This window comes from Periophthalmus magnuspinnatus, chromosome 18, assembly GCF_009829125.3.
Source record: "Periophthalmus magnuspinnatus isolate fPerMag1 chromosome 18, fPerMag1.2.pri, whole genome shotgun sequence".
Classification (NCBI taxonomy): Eukaryota; Metazoa; Chordata; class Actinopteri; order Gobiiformes; family Gobiidae; genus Periophthalmus; species Periophthalmus magnuspinnatus.
In genome coordinates, this window is record NC_047143.1 from 1,518,154 (window position 1) to 1,541,835 (window position 23,682).

Sequence of the window (23,682 nt, forward strand, 5' to 3'; positions counted from 1 at the left end):
TTCTTTCGTCGGTATCTTTAGCTTTGTTTAAAACCTTAACGCACTTTCGCTCAAAAAAAACAAACAAAACCCCATGACACGGAGGTTAATCGTTACCTCCCGTTATCTCTCCTTGACGTGATTTATATGGAAATACGTTAGCGCTACAGGGAACGCTAACGGAAGTAAACAACTCGGAACGCTGTGACATCCAACTGCCTTCTGTCAAACTTTAGCCTCGTCTTGCATCGAAAACGACAAACGCATGGGATACTCGTACGACCCCTTCATTTTTTAATTTTTATTTTATTTTTTGAGATGGGAACGAGCGGGATTTCCGAAACGAGGAGCTCTATACACGTGCTTTTGTTCACCCTTTAACCTTACGGGATTTGCATCGGATTTGGATCGATTGGAATAACGTTGACTCTGATCCCAGTTTTTCCTTTAAGTGGAATGATTTTGTTTGTTTTTTTTCCGAAAATGGGTTTTTTTGGACTGAAAAAACAGCACGGATCCACTGCACTCTCTCTCTCTGCATCATTAAGGGCCAAGGAACTATCTTTTCTTCGAATAACACTTCTAGTAATAATCATACTAATAATAATAATAATAATAATAATAATAATAATAAAATAATAATAATAATTTAAGATAAGATGAGAAACGATCGTCTCGTCTGATCTTAAAGCGACTTCAATATCAACACAATAATAATTTTGACTTTTCTATTTAAAAATGACTGTGTTTGCTTCTGTTTGAGTTGCCTCTGATATTTCCGGCTTCTCTTTCTGCTCTTCCTGAATTATACTGGAATTTCATTGGAATTTCGCTGGAATTTCACTGGAATTTCACTGGAAAACTCTGTGGCTGTGTCCGTTCAGTACGCGAGTGCGATGGCGGCGAATGAGAATGTGTTCCTGTTAAAATGGCTCCCTTCAGACACGATCGAAAACGTCAGTTACTTTGCGATGTTTTCACTTTTTTTTTTTTTTCCGCCGGGGAGGGTGATGCTAACAGGAGGCACGGCTCTGTCTGGAAGCGCCGTCACTCAACTCGGGCTTTAATCCGAGCTTTGTTTTAACGCAGTCGCACCAAAAAGAGAGGAAAACTACAACACGAGAGCTGATTTGTGCTGTTAAACAAGACGCAAAATTACCGTCACACGCTAGCTAGCATTAGCCAACAGTTTTTCCGTTAGTCGCGCTCATGTTTTTTTGTGAAATTAAACTCCTAAAAAGGACCAGGAACACTCGGATCGATCACAAGCTCTTGAAAATGTGCTTTTTAAATCAATTTTGTGCTTTTTCTTGACTTTTTCAGACATATTTTACAACTTTTTCGTCAGTATTTTTTTTGCTAATGTGTTGCGTTGCGTCAACATGACAACCGCTGAACATTCCGCCATAGACATACATGCAGAACCTCCCCCGGTGTGACGTCTCTGCAAAGTATCAATGGGTCACGTTTACTTCTGGGCGTGTTTAAAGCTCCAGTTTGTTCAGGTTCAGTTTGTCTTTTTTTTTTTTCAAACAATTATCAATTAACTGTTAAAGATTCACTGCGGAACTTTCCTGGTCACGTGTTTGTTTTCATGGAGATGTTATCCTTTGACTTAAATGTTCCACTGTATGGCATTAAACATATCTCTCTATAATATTTATTAAATTGTGGGCTTTTTTTATTGTTCAAAAACGTGTATTCTTGCTGGGTGGTGTCGCCTCTCCACAGATCCGACCTGTAACTTGGCCTCCAGTCTCCATGGTGATAGATAAATTTACTGTGGAACATTCCAGGCAGAGTAATGACATCCCTTACACCGGGAAAGTTACGCCATGTTCATTTTGTTTAAAGTCAGAGGTGGGTGGTACTCAGTTACATTTACTCGAGTAACTTTGTAAAGAAATTGTACTTTTTTAGAGTACTTTTCCAGCCGCGTATTTTTACTCCTACTTGAGTAATATTAGTAGTAGTAGTAGTAGTAACAGCAGTCTTACTCGTACGACAGTGGAACGTAATGAAGTAAAAGTACTGCACTTGAGCATACATTTTAGATATCTGTACTGTACTCAAGTAGATTGTAAAATGGATACTTTTTACTTTTACTTGAGTACATTTGAGAGTATATCTTTACTTTCTTTTTAAGTTGTTTCTCTTGAACAAAACTCAGCTCAAATCTTTATCAAACTCACCACATTTGGAGCTTTAAAGACTCAAAATCTGTGAGAAATACTTTTACTTTTTACTCTTTCAGTACATTTTCAAACACATACTTCAATACTTTTACTCGAGTAGACTTTTCTTGCACTACTTTTCCTTTCCCTCGAGTATTTCTTTGCTCGTTTGCAATATAAATCAGACGACACGCTCTGACAGTTGCTAACCTTAGCCCGCTACTTCGTACTTCTACTTGAGTACTAGTATTCTGAAGTAACGTTACTTTTACTCGAGTACAGTACTTTGTGGATACTCTCCCACCTCTGCGTAAAATGTAAACGGGTTAAAAATATCTGAAACTAATCAAGATAAGCTCGTGAACACACCCAAAGCTCTGCGTACTTTTGAGTGTGTACTTGAGCGTGTACTTTACGTGTACTTTGTGTGTACTTTGTGTAACTCGTGTCTGAGGGGAGCCGTGTTTCTGAAGTACTTTCCTGATGGTAAAGTGAAGTTGCCTTCTTCTCGATCTGGGACACTCATCTCAAAAGGGAAAAATTTCACTGTAGTTTCATCATTTTTTAGCGTTTATTTTTGTACTCGGGAACAGGCGGCGGCGGCGGCGGCGGCGGCGGCATGAGCTGATGGTGAAAATATACTATTATACTACCAAGATATGCATGTTTGATCAGTACAACGCTACGCACAACACGAGCACCACGGCGAGGGCGTGGGCGGCCAGAGGGACCATGGGTTTTAAAGAAGAATCAGTTTTTTTTATTCACGTTTTAATATTTTAAGTGAGAAAACGTGAAACTTTAAATATCTGTAATAAAACCTGAGTCTGTCCGGGCGCCATTTTGAGGACTTTTGGACGGGGCGTGGCTAAAGTGTCACCAGTGTCACACACATGGACCACATGAACACAACACTCACACTCTGTCTTTCCTCGTCTTCCATCTGCTCCTTTTTCCTCTTCTCTTCCTCCCTCCTCTCTCTTTCTCCTCATTCTTTTACTTCCTTCCTCTCCTCCTCCTCCTCCCTCTCCTCCTCCTCCTTCCTCTCCTCCTCCTTCCTCTCCTCCTCCTCCTTCCTGGGCTGGGGGCGGGGACAGGGGGGAGGTGAAAACAGACAAGGACCAGAACACACAGTTAAACATGTAATATCATCACAGTGGTATCAGTATCGAGTATCGAGTATCGAGTCTATTCCTTAGTATCGATAAAGGAGTGTGACTTTAACGTCACATGATTCCTCTCCAGTGAAATCATGTGACGTTAAAGTCACTCGTCCTCGTCGTGTCGAGGGTCATGTGACCAGAGTGTCTCTGTAACCACGGAGACCGGACTCCAGGAGTGACCAGAGAGTGTATGGAGGGAGAAAAGATCCTGGTTTAGTCCTGGTTTAGTCCTGGTTTAGTCCTGGTCTAGTCCTGGTCTAGTCCCGGTTTAGTCCCGGTTTAGTCCTGGTTTAGACCTGGTTTAGTCCTGGTTTAGTCCTGGTTTAGACCTGGTTTAGTCCTGGTTTAGTCCTGGTTTAGTCCTGGTCTAGTCCTGGTCTAGTCCCGGTTTAGTCCTGGTTTAGTCCTGGTTTAGACCTGGTTTAGTCCTGGTCTAGTCCTGGTTTAGTCCTGGTCTAGTCCTGGTCTAGTCCTGGTCTAGTCCTGGTCTAGTCCTGGTCTAGTCCTGGTCTAGTCCTCTCTGTCTCTGGTCGTCCATCAGGCTGATTGGACGTGTATTGGCATCTCTCCGTCTCCTGGGCCTTTTTAACCCCCACCCTCCCTCCTCACCCCCACCTCCATCTCCTCCACCTCCTCCACCTCCTCCTCCACCTCCTCCACCTCCTCCACCTCTTCCACCATGATCCAAATTATTCCATAAATGAAGGTGTGTGGAGTTTAAAAACACAGCGGAGCACTTCCTGTATCGCCACATGATGACATCACAAGGTGGAACAGAGTGTTTTCAGTTTGAGAGAAGAACTCAGCCTAAATACGAATGAAAAACACAACTCCGAGTGCGTTTTTTTCAGAGTAACGAGGGGCGTAGTCTGGACGCGGGAGGCTGGCTGTAATCGGGACAGTGTTTTGTGATGTCACCAGCTACTTGAAATCACAGAGGCTTCTCAGATTTCGACGTTTTTGGACCAGAAATCTGCACATTTACGTGTATTTTGTACTAAATTTGACTAAGAACAGTAGATAACGCTGTTCAAACATCATGTACACGCAGTTTAGTCGTGAAATAAAGTGGATTTGGAGTTTATTTCCACTTTAAAGTTTTTTTTTTGCAGTGCGGAACATTAAAGCGGGGGTCTGGGGTGAGAGACACGAGCTGAACGGGGGGAGTTGTGTTGGAAGTAAATGAAATGGTATTGACGTGGTTTTCCGTAGGGGCTCGTAAAAATCACTGTAAGTTTCAAGTGTATTCGCCGTGTTTATGGCTGCGGCGCCGCGAGAGAAGAGCGCCCCCGCTGTGGACGACGGGAGTACTGCACTTTAACGTGACAGCGGCGTTAAAGGCCTTTTCTGATCCGTTCTAATGTCCTGGAGTCGTGTTTTGTTTCATTCGCACACATTTAACGCACAAAACATGCAGATTTACACACTGGAAACGCTCTGTTCCACCTTGTGATGTCATCATGTGATACAGGAAGTGCTCCACTGTGTTTTTAAACTCCACACACCTTCATTTATAGAATCATCTGGATCATTTCAGCTCCTGGAGTAACTGACAATCAGCAACTGAACTAAAGGGAAAAGGAGCTGTTGAAATGGTTGAAAACTCCCACTTGATGACATCACAAGGTGGAACAGAGCATTTTGAGCTTTGGGGAATAAATAAATTGAAACCGTTTTAATTTCTGGACGTCCCTGTACAAGACTAATAACACATTAGCTTTGGCGTTTCGTTGCAACAAAATTTGAAAAACGAAGTGAACCAGGACAAACTGAAAACGTCACATTGTATCCGTGGGTTTCAGTGGTAAACGGTTAGCGCTGTTGCCGTGGCGATTAACAATTCAAAAGTAAATATTTTGTCTTTTTTAAGGGTGAAAAGGGAAGTTGGAAACATGAATAAGCACAGACTGTGTAAAGAAGTGGACTGAGTGACGTCACCCACAGCGTTCAGCTCCAAATGAAGCTAATCGATGCTAAACCTGTTGCTAACGCTAACAGGAGCGACCTCAGGGAAAGAAGACGCCTGATTTGTCTGTTATTAATGTTCAGATCTTGATTTACAGACACAATAGTGAAATAAAAACCCCAGGATCATGTAGAGGGTTAATACGAACATTTAAGACCAGAATGATGAGTCGGTTTTTCAATAGAATGTGAATTGGAGCCAGAGTCGATGGAGCAGGAAGTGCATTTATGATCACTTCCTGTTTGGAGCGCAGCAGCTAGCAGGTTAGCTACGTCCATTTATACAAACAGTCTGTGTGAATCACTTAAAATCATGTGTGTGTGGACAAACTGGAGTTTCACGTCGTATCCGTGGGTTACAGAGGATGAATTCAAAACTAAATATTTCATTTTTTAAAGCTGAAAAGTCCTCAAAATGTCGCCTATAAACAGGAAGTGGAAAACACGAATAACCTCAAATCACATACGTGTTTATTATGGAAAACAAATGAAGTTATCCACCTGGAATCCACTAACTGAAGCATTTCAAATCAGGCTAAAACTGTAGCTGCTAACGCTAAAGTTAGCTAGCTGCGTTGTGTAATGTCGCGTTAGCTTGTTGGTGAAACATGGAGGGTAAAACGTGAACGGTAAAACGTATAAATATACTTTTTTTTAGTTCATGTGTCAGTTTATTTTCCACAGTTGATGCAAAATATAAAAATCTAAACATCATCACGTTTTAGGTTTGTGTCGCTCTCCTGGCTGCCCACCACCCCTCACTCCACACACACCCCACACACTCCACACACTCCACACACACCCCACACACTCCACACACTCCACACACACTCCACACACTCCACACACTCCACACACTCCACACACACTCCACACACTCCACACACACTCCACACACTCCACACACTCCACACACTCCACACACTCCACACACACTCCACACACTCCACACACTCCACACACTCCACACACACTCCACACACTCCACACACTCAACACACCCCACACACTCCACACACCCCACACACTCCACACACACTCCACACACCCCACACACTCCACACACTCCACACACTCCACACACACTCCACACACCCCACACACTCCACACACACTCCACACACACTCCACACGCTCCACACACACTCCACACACTCCAGTCACTCCACACACTCCGCACACTCCACACTCACTCCACACACTCCACACTCACTCCACACACTCCACACACTCCACACTCACTCCACATACTCCACACACACCCCACACACTCCACACACACCCCTACACACTCCACACACTCCACACACTCCACACACACTCCACACACTCCACACACACTCCACACACACTCCACACACTCCACACACACTCCACACACTCCACACACACTCCACACACACTCCACACACTCCACACACACTCCACACACACTCCACACACTCCACACACACTCCACACACTCCACACACTCCAGTCACTCCACACACTCCACACACTCCACACACTCCACACACTCCACACACTCCACACACCCCACACACTCCACACACTCCACACACCCCACACACTCCACACACTCCACACACTCCACACACTCCACACACCCCACACACTCCACACACTCTTACACACTCCACACACTCCACACACTCCACACACCCCACACACTCCACACACTCTTACACACTCCACACACTCCACACACTCCACACACTCCACACACCCCACACACTCCACACACTCCACACACCCCACACACTCCACACACTCCACACACTCCACACACTCCACACACCCCACACACTCCACACACTCCACACACCCCACACACTCCACACACTCTTACACACTCCACACACTCCACACACTCCACACACCCCACACACTCCACACACTCTTACACACTACACACACTCCACACACTCCACACTCACTCTACACACTCCCGCACACTCCCGCACACTCCACACACTCCACACACTCCACACACTCCACACACTCCACACTCACTCCACACACTCCACACACTCCGCACACTCCGCACACTCCACACACACTCCACACACTCCCGCACACTCCACACACTCCACACACTCCACACACTCCACACACTCCACACACTCCACACACTCCACACACTCCACACTCACTCCACACACTCCACACACTCCGCACACTCCGCACACTCCACACACACTCCACACACTCCACACACCCCACACACTCCACACACTCCACACACTCCACACACTCCACACACTCCACACACTCCACACACAGCATCCTTCAGGGTCCCTTCTGGTTTTTAAGGGATTTTAAGCTTTAAATAATCAAATAAATATATCCATTTTTACTCCTTTTTGATTTGATTTCCACAGGATGAATGGATGACTGTTGTTCTTTTTCTAGACGTGAACGGTTAGCGCACGCTGTGGACTTTAATAAAGGCATCCTTAGAAAAAACACGGACTCTGGCTCATTTTTAATGCCACATTCTGTATTATTTCTACTGTTTTTACATGTTTTACTCTGTGTAGCATTGTATAAGTCGCTCCCTACTCCCTACAGGGGGCGCAGTTTATACCCCACAGAAGTAAATACCTCCTCTTTAATACCCCGTAGAAGTAAATACCTCCTCTTTAATACCCCGTAGAAGTAAATACCTCCTCTTTAATACCCCACAGAAGTAAATACCTCCTCTTTAATACCCCGTAGAAGTAAATACCTCCTCTTTAATACCCCACAGAAGTAAATACCTCCTCTTTAATACCCCACAGAAGTAAATACCTCCTCTTTAATACCCCACAGAAGTAAATACCTCCTCTTTAATACCCCACAGAAGTAAATACCTCCTCTTTAATACCCCACAGAAGTAAATACCTCCTCTTTAATACCCCACAGAAGTAAATACCTCCTCTTTAATACCCCATAGAAGTAAATACCTCCTCTTTAATACCCCATAGAGATAAATACCCTCTCTTTAATACCCCATAGAGATAAATACCCTCTCTTTAATACCCCATAGAGATAAATACCCTCTCTTTAATACCCCACAGAAGTAAATACCCTCTCTTTAATACCCCATAGAGATAAATACCCTCTCTTTAATACCCCACAGAGGTAAAGTAGAGGTCTTTAAATATTCTGGAGTATTCTCCGTCTGCTCTTCACTCGTTTCGTTCCAGCTCAAACACACCAGTGAAACTCGACCTGATTTCCGCGGCTCTGCTCCTCAGATCTGTGATGCTACGTTGCACCGTTTTGGGTTTTTGGGAGAGCTAGCTAGCGGCGGGTGTCAATTAAATCTTCAACTTCGACGCTCGTCTAAAAATATCTCAGAGTGACTTGAGGAAAAAGAAAAGTGAATCCAGGGTCTCGCTCACACGGGATCCAGGACGATCCGAGACGAGAGAAAGAACATCACGGAAACTCAAGGTCAGAGTCAAGTTTGTTATGTAAGACTCCTGACAACGAGTTAAAGAGGAGGTATTTACTCCTACGGGGTATTAAAGAGGAGGTATTTACTCCTACAGGGTATTAAAGAGGAGGTATTTACTTCTGTGGGGTATTAACTATAAGAAATCACATATTTTGATCACTGTTTAATTGTTTTGAAAATGTTATATTCTCTGTTATATTCTCTCTCTCCCTTCTTTCCTCTCTCCTTCCATCTCTCCCTCACTTTCTCCTCTCTCCCTCTCTTTCTCCGTCCCTCCTCTCCCTCTCTCTCTGTCTTAATTCTTTTAATCCCTCGTTCCTCACAAATTCACTCTGATGAATCTGAGCTGGACCTTTCAGCTGTTCAGTCTTTAATCAAACCTGTTCTCCACATTTAGGACGTTGCACAACAAAGCGCCGCATGCTGCAGCGCCCCCTATGGACAGAGGCACATCACACTAGAGCAGCACGAGAGAGGAGAGGAGAGGAGAGAGGAGACGAGAGAGGAGAGACGAGAGAGGAGACAAGAGAGGAGAGAGGAGACGAGAGAGGAGACGAGAGAGGAGACGAGAGAGGAGAGAGGAGACGAGAGAGGAGAGAGGACGAGAGAGGAGAGGAGAGGAGAGAGGAGAGAGGAGACGAGAGAGGAGACAAGAGAGGAGACGAGAGAGGAGAGAGGAGACGAGAGAGGAGACGAGAGAGGAGACGAGAGAGGAGACGAGAGAGGAGAGAGGAGAGGAGACGAGAGAGGAGACGAGAGAGGAGACAAGAGAGGAGACGAGAGAGGAGACGAGAGAGGAGACGAGAGGAGACGAGAGAGGAGACAAGAGAGGAGACGAGAGAGGAGACGAGAGAGGAGACGAGAGAGGAGACGAGAGAGGAGAGAGGAGAGGAGAGGAGACGAGAGAGGAGACGAGAGGAGACGAGAGAGGAGAGAGGAGAGGAGAGGAGACGAGAGAGGAGACGAGAGGAGACGAGAGAGGAGAGAGGACGAGAGAGGAGACAAGAGAGGAGACAAGAGAGGAGACGAGAGAGGAGAGAGGAGACGAGAGTGGAGACGAGAGAGGAGAGAGGAGACGAGAAAGGAGACGACAGAGGAGAGGAGAGAGGAGACGAGAGAGGAGAGACGAGAGAGGAGACAAGAGAGGAGAGGAGAGAGGAGACGAGAGGAGACGAGAGAGGAGAGAGGAGATGAGAGAGGAGAGAGGAGGAGAGAGGAGACGAGAAAGGAGACGACAGAGGAGAGGAGAGAGGAGACGAGAGAGGAGACAAGAGAGGAGACGAGAGAGGAGACGAGAGAGGAGAGAGGAGATGAGAGAGGAGACGAGAGAGGAGAGAGGAGACGAGAGTGGAGACGAGAGAGGAGAGAGGAGACGAGAAAGGAGACGACAGAGGAGAGGAGAGAGGAGACGAGAGAGGAGAGACGAGAGAGGAGACAAGAGAGGAGAGGAGAGAGGAGACGAGAGGAGACGAGAGAGGAGAGAGGAGATGAGAGAGGAGAGAGGAGGAGAGAGGAGACGAGAAAGGAGACGACAGAGGAGAGGAGAGAGGAGACGAGAGAGGAGACAAGAGAGGAGACGAGAGAGGAGACGAGAGAGGAGAGAGGAGATGAGAGAGGAGACGAGAGAGGAGAGAGGAGAGGAGAGGAGACGAGAGAGGGCATGTACGTCACAGTGGGCGTTTTGTCACCATGCATCGCTTTGTTGTCATGACGTTTACGCCGACGTCAGGTCTTATTGAGACTCATTTATTTTCTTTTTTTTTTTTCTTTTGATGAATATTGTGATTTAAAAAGTGTAAATTAAAACAAAATGATCCACAGAGATGAGAACCATAGAGACACAAGCTCCATACGACCGGTTTAAAAGCTGCTCTTACAGATTATTCCACATTTGCAGCTCGTACGTGGAGATTTACTGAATAGATTTGGTTTTTCGTGCTTCTGTTCTGTGTGTTTTTGTTTTGTGAAGCCCAGAGCTCGTTTTACATAAGTAGCCCACGTTTTGGCCTAAGTGCTTCTGTCTGTTGTGTCTTTTGTGCCACCGGGGCAGAGCTGGACCTTTCAGCTATTCAGACCCAGGCTCCATTTTCCACCAGAAACAACAAAACAGTGAGATTTTAAACACAGTCGCTCTTATGTAACACGACGGAACATTTACAGGCGAATAAAACGACCCACGGAACCTCCGCTAACAGCTGAAAGGTCCACGGCGCCATGAAAGACAGGAGAACAAAGAAGAGAGAGAACGGGACGCTGCGGAGGTGAAGAGAGAGAACGGGACGCTGTGGTGTGAAGAGAGAGGACGGGACGCTGCAGAGGTGAAGAGAGAGGACGGGACGCTGTGGTGTGAAGAGAGAGAAAGGGACGCTGTGGTGTGAAGAGAGAGAACGGGACACTGTGGAGGTGAAGAGAGAGGACGGGACGCTGCGGAGGTGAAGAGAGAGAACGGGACACTGTGGAGGTGAAGAGAGAGGACGGGACGCTACGGAGGTGAAGAGAGAGGACGGGATGCTGTGGTGTGAAGAGAGAGAACGGGACGCTGTGGTGTGAAGAGAGAGGACGGGACGCTGTGGTGTGAAGAGAGAGAAAGGGACGCTGTAGTGTGAAGAGAGAGAATGGGATGCTGGAGAGGTGAAGAGAGAGAACGGGACGCTGTGGAGGTGAAGAGAGAGAACGGGACGCTGTGGAGGTGAAGAGAGAGAACGGGACGCTGTGGAGGTGAAGAGAGAGAACGGGACGCTGTGGAGGTGAAGAGAGAGAACGGGACGCTGCGGAGGTGAAGAGAGAGAACGGGACGCAGCAGAGGTGAAGAGAGAGAACGGGACACTGCGGAGGTGAAGAGAGAGGATGGGACACTACGGAGGTGAAGAGAGAGAACGGGACACTGTGGAGGTGAAGAGAGAGAACGGGACACTGCGGAGGTGAAGAGAGAGGACGGGACGCTGCGGTGTGAAGAGAGAGAACGGGACGCTGCGGAGGTGAAGAGAGAGAACGGGACGCTGCGGAGGTGAAGAGAGAGAGAGCAACAGAGAGAGAAGAAAGAGAGGAGAGAAGCAAAAGATAGAGAGAAGGGAGACAGAAGGGAGAGAGGGGAGTGAGTGACAGTTGAGAGAGAGAGAAGAGGGAGGAGACAGAAGAGTAAATGAGAAGAGAGAGAAGGCAGAAGAGAGAGAGAGGGAGAGAGAGAAAAGAGAGAGACAGAGAGGAGAGAGAGAGAAAGGAGAGGAGAGAGAGAAAAGAGGGAGAAGACAGAGAAGAGAAAGCGAGAAGAAAGAGAAGGGGGAGAGGGAGAAGAGTGGACAGAGACGAGACCAGAGGAGAGAGAGAAGAGAGTGAGAAGAGAAAGACAGAACAGAGAGAGGAGAGAGACGATAGAGAGAAGAGAGAGACAGGAGAGAAGAGAGAGCAACAGGGAGAGAAGAGAAAGAGAAGAGAGAGAGAAGAGATAGACAGAAAGGAGAGAGTTGAGAGAGAGAAGAGAGCAAGAAGAGAAAGACGAAAGAGAAGAGAGACAATAGAGAGAGAGGAGAGAGAGAAGAGGAGGAGTTTGACCGGATCATTTCAGGTTGAATCTGTGACAAACTCAATTCTTCAAAACGACAGAAATCACAGGAGGAAATGAAAAAAAAGTAAAATATAAAAAATCACAGATAAAACAGAAAAAAAAACGAAAAAAAGTTTCACTATTTAATGTGAAAAATGTGAGAATATCGTCTGAAGAAAGAGTTTGTTTTTATTCTCAGGTTTGTTCTTTTGTACAAATGGAGTTTGAGGCGACACTGCCCCCACAGGACAGAGTGAGAACTGCAGCCTCTTATTTTAGATTTATTTATGTGATTATTTTATTAAAGAAAAATAAACAGGTTCAGTGAAAAGAGGAAGGAAGGAATGGAATATGAAGAAGAGAGAGAAAGAAACAGCAACAAAGAGAGAGAGAGAGAGAGCAAAAAGGAGAGACAGCAATACAGAGAAAGAGAGAGAATAAAGAGAAAAAGAGACAGAAAAAGAGGATGAGAGAGAAAAAGAGAGAAATATGTTTTGCAGTTGGTTGTTTTCGTTCAGTCCGTTTGTTCTGTAAAATAAATCTCATGTCTGAATCTGTGTGAGGAGACAGCGCCCTCTGCTGGACAAAATTAAACATTACATCATTTTACAGAGAGGAGCAGGAGCAGAGGAGGTGTCCATGAGGAGCAGAGGAGGTGTCCATGAGGAGCAGAGGAGGTGTCCATGAGGAGCAGAGGAGGTGTCCACGAGGAGCAGAGGAGGTGTCCATGAGGAGCAGAGGAGGTGTCCATGTATTTATTAATGGATAACGTCTCTTAAATCTGTGTTTATTTATATTTATTTATTTATTTATTTATTTATTTATTTATTGTATTTTATTTCCTTATTTATTTATGGATGGCATCTCTTACAGTTGTATTTATTTATATTTGTTTTATTTTATTTATGTATTTATTAATGGTTAACGTCTCTTAAATCTGTGTTTATTTATATTTATTTATTTATTGTATTTCCTTATTAATTTATGGATGGCATCTCTTACAGTTGTGTTTATTTATATTTATATTACTTATTTATGTATTAATTTTATTTTATGTCATTGTATTCATTTTATTAATTTATTTATTTATAGATGGCGTCTCTTACAGTTATGTTCTATTAATTATTCAAGTTTCGTGTTTGTGTTTTTGTCTAAATCGTCAGAAAATGATGAAGAAAATAAATAAAAACGTTTCTTTTTTCGCATTGATGAAAAGATGAGACCTGGCCCCGCCCACTTCACCCTCCTCCGCCTCTGATTGGTCCAGCGCAGCCACTTCTCTGCCTGTGATTGGTCAAACTCCGCGCATGCGTCTGCCCGGATGCGGAAGTGCAGATAGTGCATTGAAGCAGCTCCAGGAGGATGTGAAACCGACACTAAACGGCCTCGAACCGCTTGAAACGCCATGAAATCACTATAATAGGAGGTTTTTTAGGTTGAGTAGACTTAGATTTGGCTGTAATTATGATTTTAGCGCAGTATTTTGTTGTTTTGGGGCTGTTTTTGGCGCTGGGAGCTGTGAAGAAGGATGGAGGAGACGACGAGTGGGTCCATCTGCCGAACAAGTGCGAAGGTAAACGGACATTTACAGCGAAACATGGAATAAAAACACCTCAAAACCGCCTCAAACTCTGGATAAAACGGAATATTTATGAATTAAACATTTGGGTTACTGTTACAGCTTTTATTTGCTGAATCCGAGCTCGAACGGTCCTTTAAACCCTGTGTTTACTCTGAATAAACCTCCTGTAAGTGTCAGATTCACCACAGAAACGTGTCGACCCAATGTGGAATTTTACACGAAATCATCAAATCTGCAAAATAAAATGTTTTTGGGATGAAACTGACTCTTATTTTACCAGTTAAGATAACACATATTAATAAACTGTCACCAGACCGAACACGGTTAATCCATAAATGATGATTAATCGTAATATTTTGATAGTCGTAATTGTAATCTGAGCTGTTCAAACTCACCAAAAGAACTTTATTTAACAAAAATGACAGCATTACTGAATAAAGATGTAAAAAAAATCAAGTAGAATTCCTCATTTTGATCAATAATTCACTTTATCTGTAAATATATTCTCTGTTTAGAAGCGTCGCTGTGTTTTGAGGTTTATTTGGTTCAAAATTCTTTTTAAAAATCTAAATGTGCAGTGAGATAATCGATTGACTACAGTCGATTAATTGAAAAAAAAAAAACTACGGCTGAAATAACAGTCAGTGTCTGTCCTGTTTAAATAAACTGTCTGTGCAAAGAAAATACACTTTAAATTAAAAAAAACAACACACACACACAGACGGTTATGAATAATATGCACACGATTAGAATCAAATCAATAAACTTTACAGATGGATGGATGGATAGAGGGATGGATAGATGGATGGATGAATAGAGGGATGGATAGATGGATGGATGAATAGAGGGATGGATAGATGGATGGATGAATAGAGGGATGGATAGATGAATGGATGAATAGAGAGATGGATGAATGGATGAATAGAGGGATAGATGGATGGATGAATAGAGAGATGGATGAATGGATGAATAGAGGGATGGATAGATGAATGGATGAATAGAGAGATGGATGAATGGATGAATAGAGGGATGGATAGATGGATGGATGAATAGAGGGATGGATAGATGGATGAATAGAGGGATGGATGGATGGATGGATGGATGAATAGAGAGATGGATGAATAGAGGGATGGATAGATGGATGGATGAATAGAGGGATGGATAGATGGATGAATAGAGGGATGGATGGATGGATGAATAGATGGATGGATGAATAGAGGGATGGATGGATGGATAGATGGATGGATGATTTAAAGGTACAGTTGATGAACCATTTGAAAACAACATGCTCAGTATCATCCCTGTAGTAGAAGTATGTGTGAAAATAACAGAGAGATAAAGAGATAGAGAGATAAAGAGATAGAGAGATAAAGAGATAGAGACAATGAGACAGAGAGACAGCAACGAAGAGAGACAGCAAAAGAGGGAGAGAAAGAGACGGCAAAAGAGTGACAGCAACAAAGAGAAAGGGAGAGGAAGAGACAGCAAAAGAGAGACAGCAACAAAGAGAGAGAGAAAGAACTCAAAAGAGAGACAGCAATGAAGTGAAAGAGCAAAAGAGAGAAAGAGACAGCAAAAGAGAGAAAGTGAGACAGAGAGAGACAGCAACAAAGAGAAAGGGAGAGGAAGAGACAGCAAAAGAGTGAAAGCAACTAACAGAGAGAGACTGCAATGAAGAGAGAGAGGAAGAGACAGCAAAAGAGGGAGAGAAAGAGACAGCAAAAGAGTGACAGCAACAAAGAAAGAGAGAGAAAGAACTCAAAAGAGAGACAGCGAAAGTGAGACAGAGACAGTAACGAAGAGAGAGACAGCAAAAGAGAGCGAGAGAGAGACCAACGTGCTGCCTTCTTTCCCCGACGTCGCTCCCGTTAGCGTTAGCAACAGGTTTGATTGACAGCGTTGCTAAGCGCCCGCTCTCTTCTAAACCAGCGCTGCGGGCGAGAAGGAGCGTTACCTTCACCAGCCTCGCTCCTGATTGGCTCTTTCGTCGCTATGACACTCTGTCATGATTCCAGACGCTCACACTGTGTCCCTTTTGCGTCAGATGCCCTGAGCCGTTGTCCTGTTCTGTTGCAGTTTGTAAGTTCGTGAGCATCGAGATGAAATCTGCTTTTGAGGAAACGGGAAAAACGAAAGAAGTGATTGACAGAAACTACCGGTTCATCGACGGGAAAGGCGCCGCGCCCATCAAATACGTCAAATCGTGAGTGTGTTTGACCTGAAATCCACTGAAACGTGATGTTGTTTTGTTTTTTTTGAAGAAATGAAATTATAAAACATGTATTTGGTTTAGACGCTCAGAAGACGAGACGATTTTTGCCTCCGTCTTACACAAGCAAAATAATAAAAAATTAAATATTGGAAAGATGTGTGAGTGTGTGGGAGTGAGGGGTGGTGGGCAGCCAGGAGAGCGACACAAACCTAAAACGTGATGATGTTTAGATTTTTATATTTTGCATCAACTGTGGAAAATAAACTGACACATGAACTAAAGAAAAGTATATTTATACGTTTTACCGTTCACGTTTTACCCTCCATGTTTCACCAACAAGCTAACGCGACTTTACACAACGCAGCTAGCTAACTTTAGCGTTAGCAGCTACAGTTTTAGCCTGATTTTAAATGCTTCAGTTAGTGGATTCCAGGTGGATAACTTAATTTGTTTTCCATAATAAACACGTATGTGATTTGAGGTGATTCGTGTTTTCAACTTCCTGTTTATAGGCGACATTTTGAGGACTTTTCAGCTTTAAAAAATGTAATATTTAGTTTTGAATTCATCCTCTGTAACCCACGGATACGACGTGAAACACCAGTTTGTCCACACACACATGATTTTAAGTGATTCACACAGACTGTTTATATAAATGGATGTAGCTAACCTGCTAGCTGCTGCGCTCCAAACAGGAAGTGATCATAAATGCACTTCCTGCTTCATCGACTCTGGCTCCAATTCACTTTCTATTGAAAAACCGACTCGTCATTTTGGTCTTAAATGTTCGTATTAACCCTCTACATGATCCTGGGGTTTTTATTTCACTTTTGTGTCTGTAAATCAAGATCTGAACATTAATAACAGACAAATCAGGTCCTTCTTTCCTCGAGGTCGCTCCTGTTAGCGTTAGCAACAGGTTTGATTGACAGCGTTGCTAAGTGCCTGCTCTCTGCTAAACTAGCGATGCAACAAGATGCAACCTTCAACAGCCTCGCTCTGGATTGGCTGTTTGGTTGCTATGACACTCGCGGTCAGAATTCCAGCTCCAGATTAGCCGCTATAACCGCTAGCCTCGATTAGCTTCATTTGGAGCCGTCTCTGTGATCCAAACACGACTCCACATCTGTTTGTGATGAGGAAACGACGTCCTAACATAGATCAGAGAGCAGCGTATCGTCCTGTGTCTTTGTCGGGGTTTTTTTTTGGTCGTTTGACTCGAGCTAATTGTGGAGTAAGGTCAAAAGAGCGACAGCGGAAGATAAATGCGTCGCTATAAAGCGTAAAGAGGAAACGTGGGGGCGGAACCTGTTTGATTTGAATTGTTATGGAGGAACCGAAAAGACCTGTAAAACTGCTGCTAATATTGATGAGGAAGTTATAGTGAAGGACAGTCGGGGGGTAAATGCTCAGGGGTCAGACGGTGGGGCCTGGGAGAGATCTCTAGATTACTCAAACACGCATGGATGACTCTCAAACCTCTTCAGACGTGTTTTTAATGAGGAACAGAGTTATAACGTGGGAGAAAGTGAAAAAAAAAACAAAAAAGCAAGTTGATTTGTCTGTAAATTAAACAAAAACTCAAACTGCAGAGGGTCCTCCTTACCACCAGAGGGAGCCCATCGCACCACCATCAATGTAAAATTACCTCCAGGGATTTAATAATAAAGCGTTTGAACTTATTCCACCTCAGTTTGACAAACACTGGTCTTGTGAAACTTCTCAAATACTAACTCCTGAAGCGTATTTACCCGTGTTTCTTTTTTTTTTTTTTTACTCTTTTTTCAGAGACCTGCGTTTCATCGAGGTCGTGGAGAACGTTTGCCAAAGACTTCTGGAATACAACCTGCACAAGGAGCGAAGTGGCTCAAACCGCTTTGCCAAAGTGAGACCACGGGGAATCGAACCCACAACCTCAACCTATGTATTTTTAGTGATTTTGACACGTGAAAGATGAAAGTTTCAGTTCCTACAAGACACAACCAGGCAGATAAGCAAATAAGATATAGCCTCCCAGAGATAGGGGGCAGTGTTGCACATAAACATTGCACATTTAACACAAACCGACCCACTTTATATAATATTTTAGCGCTGAAACTTTTCCCAAATGCTATTTCCACTTAACCGGAAACGCGCTGCTACAAAAAAATAAATAAAATAGAACGGTTTAGTCGTGTTTACGGACAAAGTGGATAAACGATTATATCACGATAATTATTAAAGTTTTTGACAGTTTAAAATGTTCTATACATGAATAATCACCATTTTAATCTTATGAATAAGTTCCGTGTTTAAAGAACTGTGAAAATTACGATCTAGCGGAGAATATTCTGGACGAGCAGGGCCGTCGACTCAAATTTGGGGGGTCCCGGGGCAAGACGTCTCACATGGCCCCCCGTCTAATTCAGATTGATAGGAAGAGACTCCGATTTTGGGCCCCCTAAGACTCTGGGGTCCCGGACAACAGACTCCTTTGTCCCCTTCCTGTCGACTCCTCTGTGGATAAGTTTTTTCAGGATGAGCAGGGCTGTCGACTGAAATTCGGGGGCCCGGGCCACACAGTCTCACTTGGGCCCCCCTGTAAAACAAATTAATAGGAAGAGAGTTAAATTTTGGGCCCCTAAATTCCTGTGGATAAGTCAGTTTGGTTTTTTTTGCACATTCTGGTGATATAAATGTCTTTGTCGGCGATTATCACGATGATATAAAATGGCGGAATAAGGTCAATAGAGACACAAGACGCACAAAATGGCTGATTTAATAATAATGTTTGGTGTCCGTCCAGGGCATGTCTGAAACCTTCTCCACTCTCCACGGTCTGGTGAACAAAGGAGTGAACGTGGTGATGGACATTCCGTACGAGCTGTGGAACGAGACGTCCGCCGAAGTGGCTGACCTCAAGAAACAGGTGATGTCATCAGCGTAGCGTCGGGGGAAGCTAGCTGTAGGCACCGAAAAAAAAATACAAAAAAAAATACAAAAAATAAATAAATTAAAAATAAATAAATAAATAAAATAAAATAAAAAATAATAATAATAATAAATAAAAAAAATAAATAATAATAATAATAATAAAAAAAAAAAAAAGCTGTAGGCACCGCTCTGTTAACAGTTAGATTTAGGCGAAACTACAACAGGTGCTAGCAATTTGTGCGGTAAAATCCCTCTCAGCTAGCATCACAGTCGTAAGCTAGCTAGCATTAGCCAACAGTTATTTGTGGTCAGTTGTCATTTAAGTCCCATTTTGTGTTCTTTCTTGAGATTTTTAGATTTGGATTTTAAAACTTATTTGTCAATGTTTGCTAACGTAACTGCTGAACATTCAAACATAGACATATATGCACAACACCACTAGCATGACGTCGCTGCAAATGTAATCAGAGGCGTTAAAAGGTCTTCAAAATAAAACACAATTATAACAAGTCAAAACCTTGTGCCATAAGTTGTGTAGTTGTGTTTATATAGGTGTGTGTATTTATATAGTTGTGTGTGTTTATATAGGTGTGTGTTTATACAGGTGTGTGTTTATATAGGTGTGTGTTTATACAGGTGTGTGTTTATATAGGTGTGTGTTTATACAGGTGTGTGTTTATATAGGTGTGTGTTTATACAGGTGTGTGTTTATATAGGTGTGTGTTTATACAGGTGTGTGTTTATACAGGTGTGTGTTTATATAGGTGTGTGTTTATACAGGTGTGTGTTTATATAGGTGTGTGTTTATACAGGTGTGTGTTTATACAGGTGTGTGTTTATATAGGTGTGTGTATTTATATAGTTGTGTGTGTTTATATAGGTGTGTGTTTATACAGGTGTGTGTTTATATAGGTGTGTGTTTATACAGGTGTGTGTTTATATAGGTGTGTGTTTATACAGGTGTGTGTTTATACAGGTGTGTGTTTATACAGGTGTGTGTTTATATAGGTGTGTGTTTATACAGGTGTGTGTTTATACAGGTGTGTGTTTATATAGGTGTGTGTTTATACAGGTGTGTGTTTATACAGGTGTGTGTTTATACAGGTGTGTGTTTATACAGGTGTGTGTTTATACAGGTGTGTGTTTATATAGTTGTGTGTTTATACAGTTGTGTGTTTATATAGTTGTGTAGTATTGTATATTTACTCATGTACCTTGATTGTGGTGTGTTTTATTTTGTTGTACTGTTGTTTTAGTGCGATGTGCTGGTGGAGCAGTACGAGGAGGTGATCGAGGACTGGTACAAAGGCGACCAGAGCGAGGACCTGACCACGTACCTGTGCGCCAAACACGTCTTAAAGGGACAGGACGCCGGTAAATCTCACACACACACACACACACACACACACACACACACACACACACACACACACGCTCCGTACATTCATAAAAACACTTTACACGTTTGTTTTGTGTTCAGAATCTCTCAGTCCTTCATAAATGCTCTGTGTGCAGTTGAGTGTTGTGCCAGAGGAGGGCGCTGTGTGCAAAGCTCTGTGTGCACTTCCCCTTTAATGTGAAAGATCAGTCTCTGTAGTGCCACAAGTGTGAAAAACTTTCATTTTCCCGTTAGTTCATCCCTCTCTCCTCCTCTCCCTCCGCTCATCCTCCTCTCCTCTCACTCCCCCTGCGCTCATCCCTCTCTCCTCTGATTCCCCCTGCGCTCATCCCCCTCTCCCCTCACTCCTCCGCTCCTTTCACTCCCCTGCTCATCCCCCTCTCCCCTCACTCCCCCGCTCATCTCCCTCTCACCCGTCCACTCATCCCCCTTTCCCTTCACTCCCCCACACTCATCCCTCTCTCCTCACTCCCTCCGTTCATCCCCCCTCCCTTCACTCCCTCACACTCATCCCTCTCTCCTCTCACTCCCTCCGCTCATCCTCCTCTCCTCTCACTCCCCCTGCGCTCATCCCCCTCTCCTCTCACTCCCTCCATTCATCCCCCTCTCCCTTCGCTCCCCCACACTCATTCCTCTCTCCTCTCACTCATCCTCTGCTCCTCTCAATCCTCCGCTTATCCCTCTCTCCTCTGATTCCCCTGCACTCATCCCCCTCTCCCCTCCGCTCGCTTCACTCCCCTGCTCATCCCCCTCTCCTCTCACTCCTCCACTCATCTTCCTCTTCTCTCAATCCTCCACTCCTCCCTCTCTCCTTTCAAGCCTCAGCTCATCCCTCTCTCCTCTCACTCATCCTCCTCTCCTCTCAATCCTCCGCTCCTCCCTCTCTCCTCTCATTCCCCCACTCATCCCTCTCTTTCCATATCAATACCTGATATCAGTATTGGATCGGTTTCTCCATTTGTTTAATATTCTCCGTTTTCTGAGCTATTCTCTCCATCCTGTCGTCTGTTTTGTCTCCTCCGTTCGCCGCAGCCTGTCTGGACGAGCAGTGGTCGAAGAGAAAGGGAGAGCGCGCCGCCATCGCAGAGGAAAAGAAACTCAAAAAGAACAAGAAGAAGAAGAAGGGGAAGAAAGACGGCGACGCTTCAGACGCGGAAAGTAAGAAGAAGAACGACAAGAAAGTGAAGAAGAAGAAGAAGAAATCTAAAGCTCCGGTGGAGAGCCAGGATCCAGGGGCCACGACAGACGAGGACATCCAGCCACAGGTGCCTCTGAGCGGGACAAAGACTGAGCTGTGAGCCCCTGGTCCTGGAGCTGCTCCGGCCACAATGAAAGTGAGGAACAACTAGAAATCAATGTCTGGAGGAGAGGAATTAAGACTTTTATTTTTAAGAATATTTTGACTTTTTTTTTTTTCTGGCCAAATTATCAAACATTATTATTATTATTATTATTATTATTATTATTATTATTATTATTATTATTATTATTATTATTATTATTATTATTATTATTATTATTATTATTATTATTATTATTGTATTTTATTTTATTTTTTTGTATTATTATTATAAACAATTAATTAAATCAATAAACAAAATAATCATAATAAATACAAAAAATTGATAAAACATAAATATTAGCAGATACAAAATGCATTAAAAAAACAATTTTATTTAATATTTTTTCAGTTACAATGTTTTTTTTAAATGTTTAAAAAAATATTTCCTACACAAATGGATGTGATGGTTTTGAAATTTCAAAGTAAAATATTGAAAACGACTTAAATCAGTGAAGTGAATTGAAGTGTTTTGAACAAATGTAGTTTCACTTTGCTGTGCAGGAGTGAGAAAAGAACTGTTACTTTTGGATTTTAATTTTGTGTTTTTGAGGGTTTTTTTACATTTCAATAATTCAGTCTGAATTTTACAACAAATCTGAACATTTTCACTCAAGATAAACCCTGAGAATCAAACGTCAAACGGCCCATTTCACAAACTTCTCAAACTGAAAACACTCTGTTCCACCTTGTGATGTCATCATGTGATACAGGAAGTGCTCCACTGTGTTTTTAAACTCCACACACCTTCATTTATAGAATCATTTGGATCATTTCAGCTCCTGTAATAACAGACAATCTACAACTGAACTAAAGGGAAAAGGAGGAAGATGTTCACTTTGAAACTACCACCTGATGACATCACAAGGTGGAACTGAGCGTTTTGAGCGACTCCAACTCGCCAAAACGGCGTTATAACATGAAGAGTCCCTTTTGTGTAAAATAGGAACTTTGTAAATGATGTCATTTTAATATTATGTCATAGTCTTGGTTATTTTCAAAGCTAAAAAAGGGATTAAAAAAATGTTAATTCTAAATATACATTCCTAATTCGCCAGTTTTATGTCACACTTTTGGAGCTTTATGGGACACAGTTTTTAAGCTTCTTCTTCATGTAGATTTTGAAAGGGATGTTTTTGTTTTTTTTAATCCAAATTATCAGGCCACATTTGAATTTAAAAAAACAAAATGGCCGCCGCACGTCGTCTTTACCTTCTTCTTGTGACGCAGTAAAAGTTCGCACATTATTTACGCTTCTACAAACTGCTCTCGACGTCACTGTAGCCTTTATATTTCAGATTTCATACGCAACTTAAAGACGCACCGTGTAACTTTTTTTCTGTTCGGGGGTCTGTCACCTGCTTGTCGCCGTGGAGACGTTACCGCAGTGACAAGAATGTTCCAGAGTACGCCATTAAACTGACCTCTCTCGCTCAGTCAGTAGAATGTTTGTCCAATTATCTGAAGTTTGTTTGTAATAGAATAAACGCGAGACGAGGTGAGTTGAATGTCCCACAGTATGGCGTTAAAGATGAAGCTGTGACATCTCCATGGCGACGAGCAGGCAGCAGAATAATAAAGGGTAAACTGGGAAATGCCTTGTCACTGCAAATCTTGTGAACACGTCAGCGCGAGTACAATTTTAGTCACATTTTTCTCATGTTTTTTCAGTTTTTGAGCCGCTCTGTTAAACTCGGCTCAGTGTTTTTGTTGTTATAAAGTCAAAGTTTTCAGAGAACGCCCCAGGTCCTTCTAACTCTGTATTTTATTTGAGTTTTTGGAGAACGTCCCAGGTCCTTCTAACCCTGTGTTTTATTTGAGTTTTCGGAGAACGTCCCAGGTCCTTCTAACCCTGTTTTGAGTTTTCTGAGAACCTCCCAGGTCCTTCTAACTGTGTTTTATTTGAGTTTTCGGAGAACGCCCCAGGTCCTTCTAACCCTGTGTTTTATTTGAGTTTTCGGAGAACGTCC

At 43.3% G+C, this 23,682-nt stretch overlaps 2 protein-coding genes across 2 annotated transcripts in view; both read left to right on the forward strand.

Moving 5' to 3' along the window:
- The window catches only part of LOC117385933 (deleted in malignant brain tumors 1 protein-like), a 434,825-nt gene that overhangs the window by 393,167 nt on the left and 17,976 nt on the right, over positions 1–23,682 (forward strand). The gene's annotated exons all lie outside the window — the stretch shown is intronic.
- Positions 13,583–21,717, forward strand: cnpy3 (canopy FGF signaling regulator 3). Its single transcript, XM_033983970.2, has 6 exons — positions 13,583–13,840; positions 15,926–16,052; positions 17,850–17,946; positions 18,847–18,969; positions 20,231–20,348; positions 21,406–21,717. Exons 1-6 carry the CDS (start codon positions 13,732–13,734, stop codon positions 21,669–21,671), a joined length of 840 nt encoding a protein of 279 aa, XP_033839861.1. The 5' UTR covers positions 13,583–13,731; the 3' UTR covers positions 21,672–21,717.

Excerpts from the sequence above, each read along its gene's own strand:
- cnpy3 (XM_033983970.2), top strand. The coding sequence starts at position 13,732 with ATGATTTTAGCGCAGTATTTTGTTGTTTTGGGGCTGTTTTTGGCGCTG. Across the intron at positions 13,841-15,925 it reads TCTGCCGAACAAGTGCGAAG|TTTGTAAGTTCGTGAGCATC; the intron begins GTAAACGGACAT and ends GTTCTGTTGCAG. Across the intron at positions 16,053-17,849 it reads CCCATCAAATACGTCAAATC|AGACCTGCGTTTCATCGAGG; the intron begins GTGAGTGTGTTT and ends CTCTTTTTTCAG.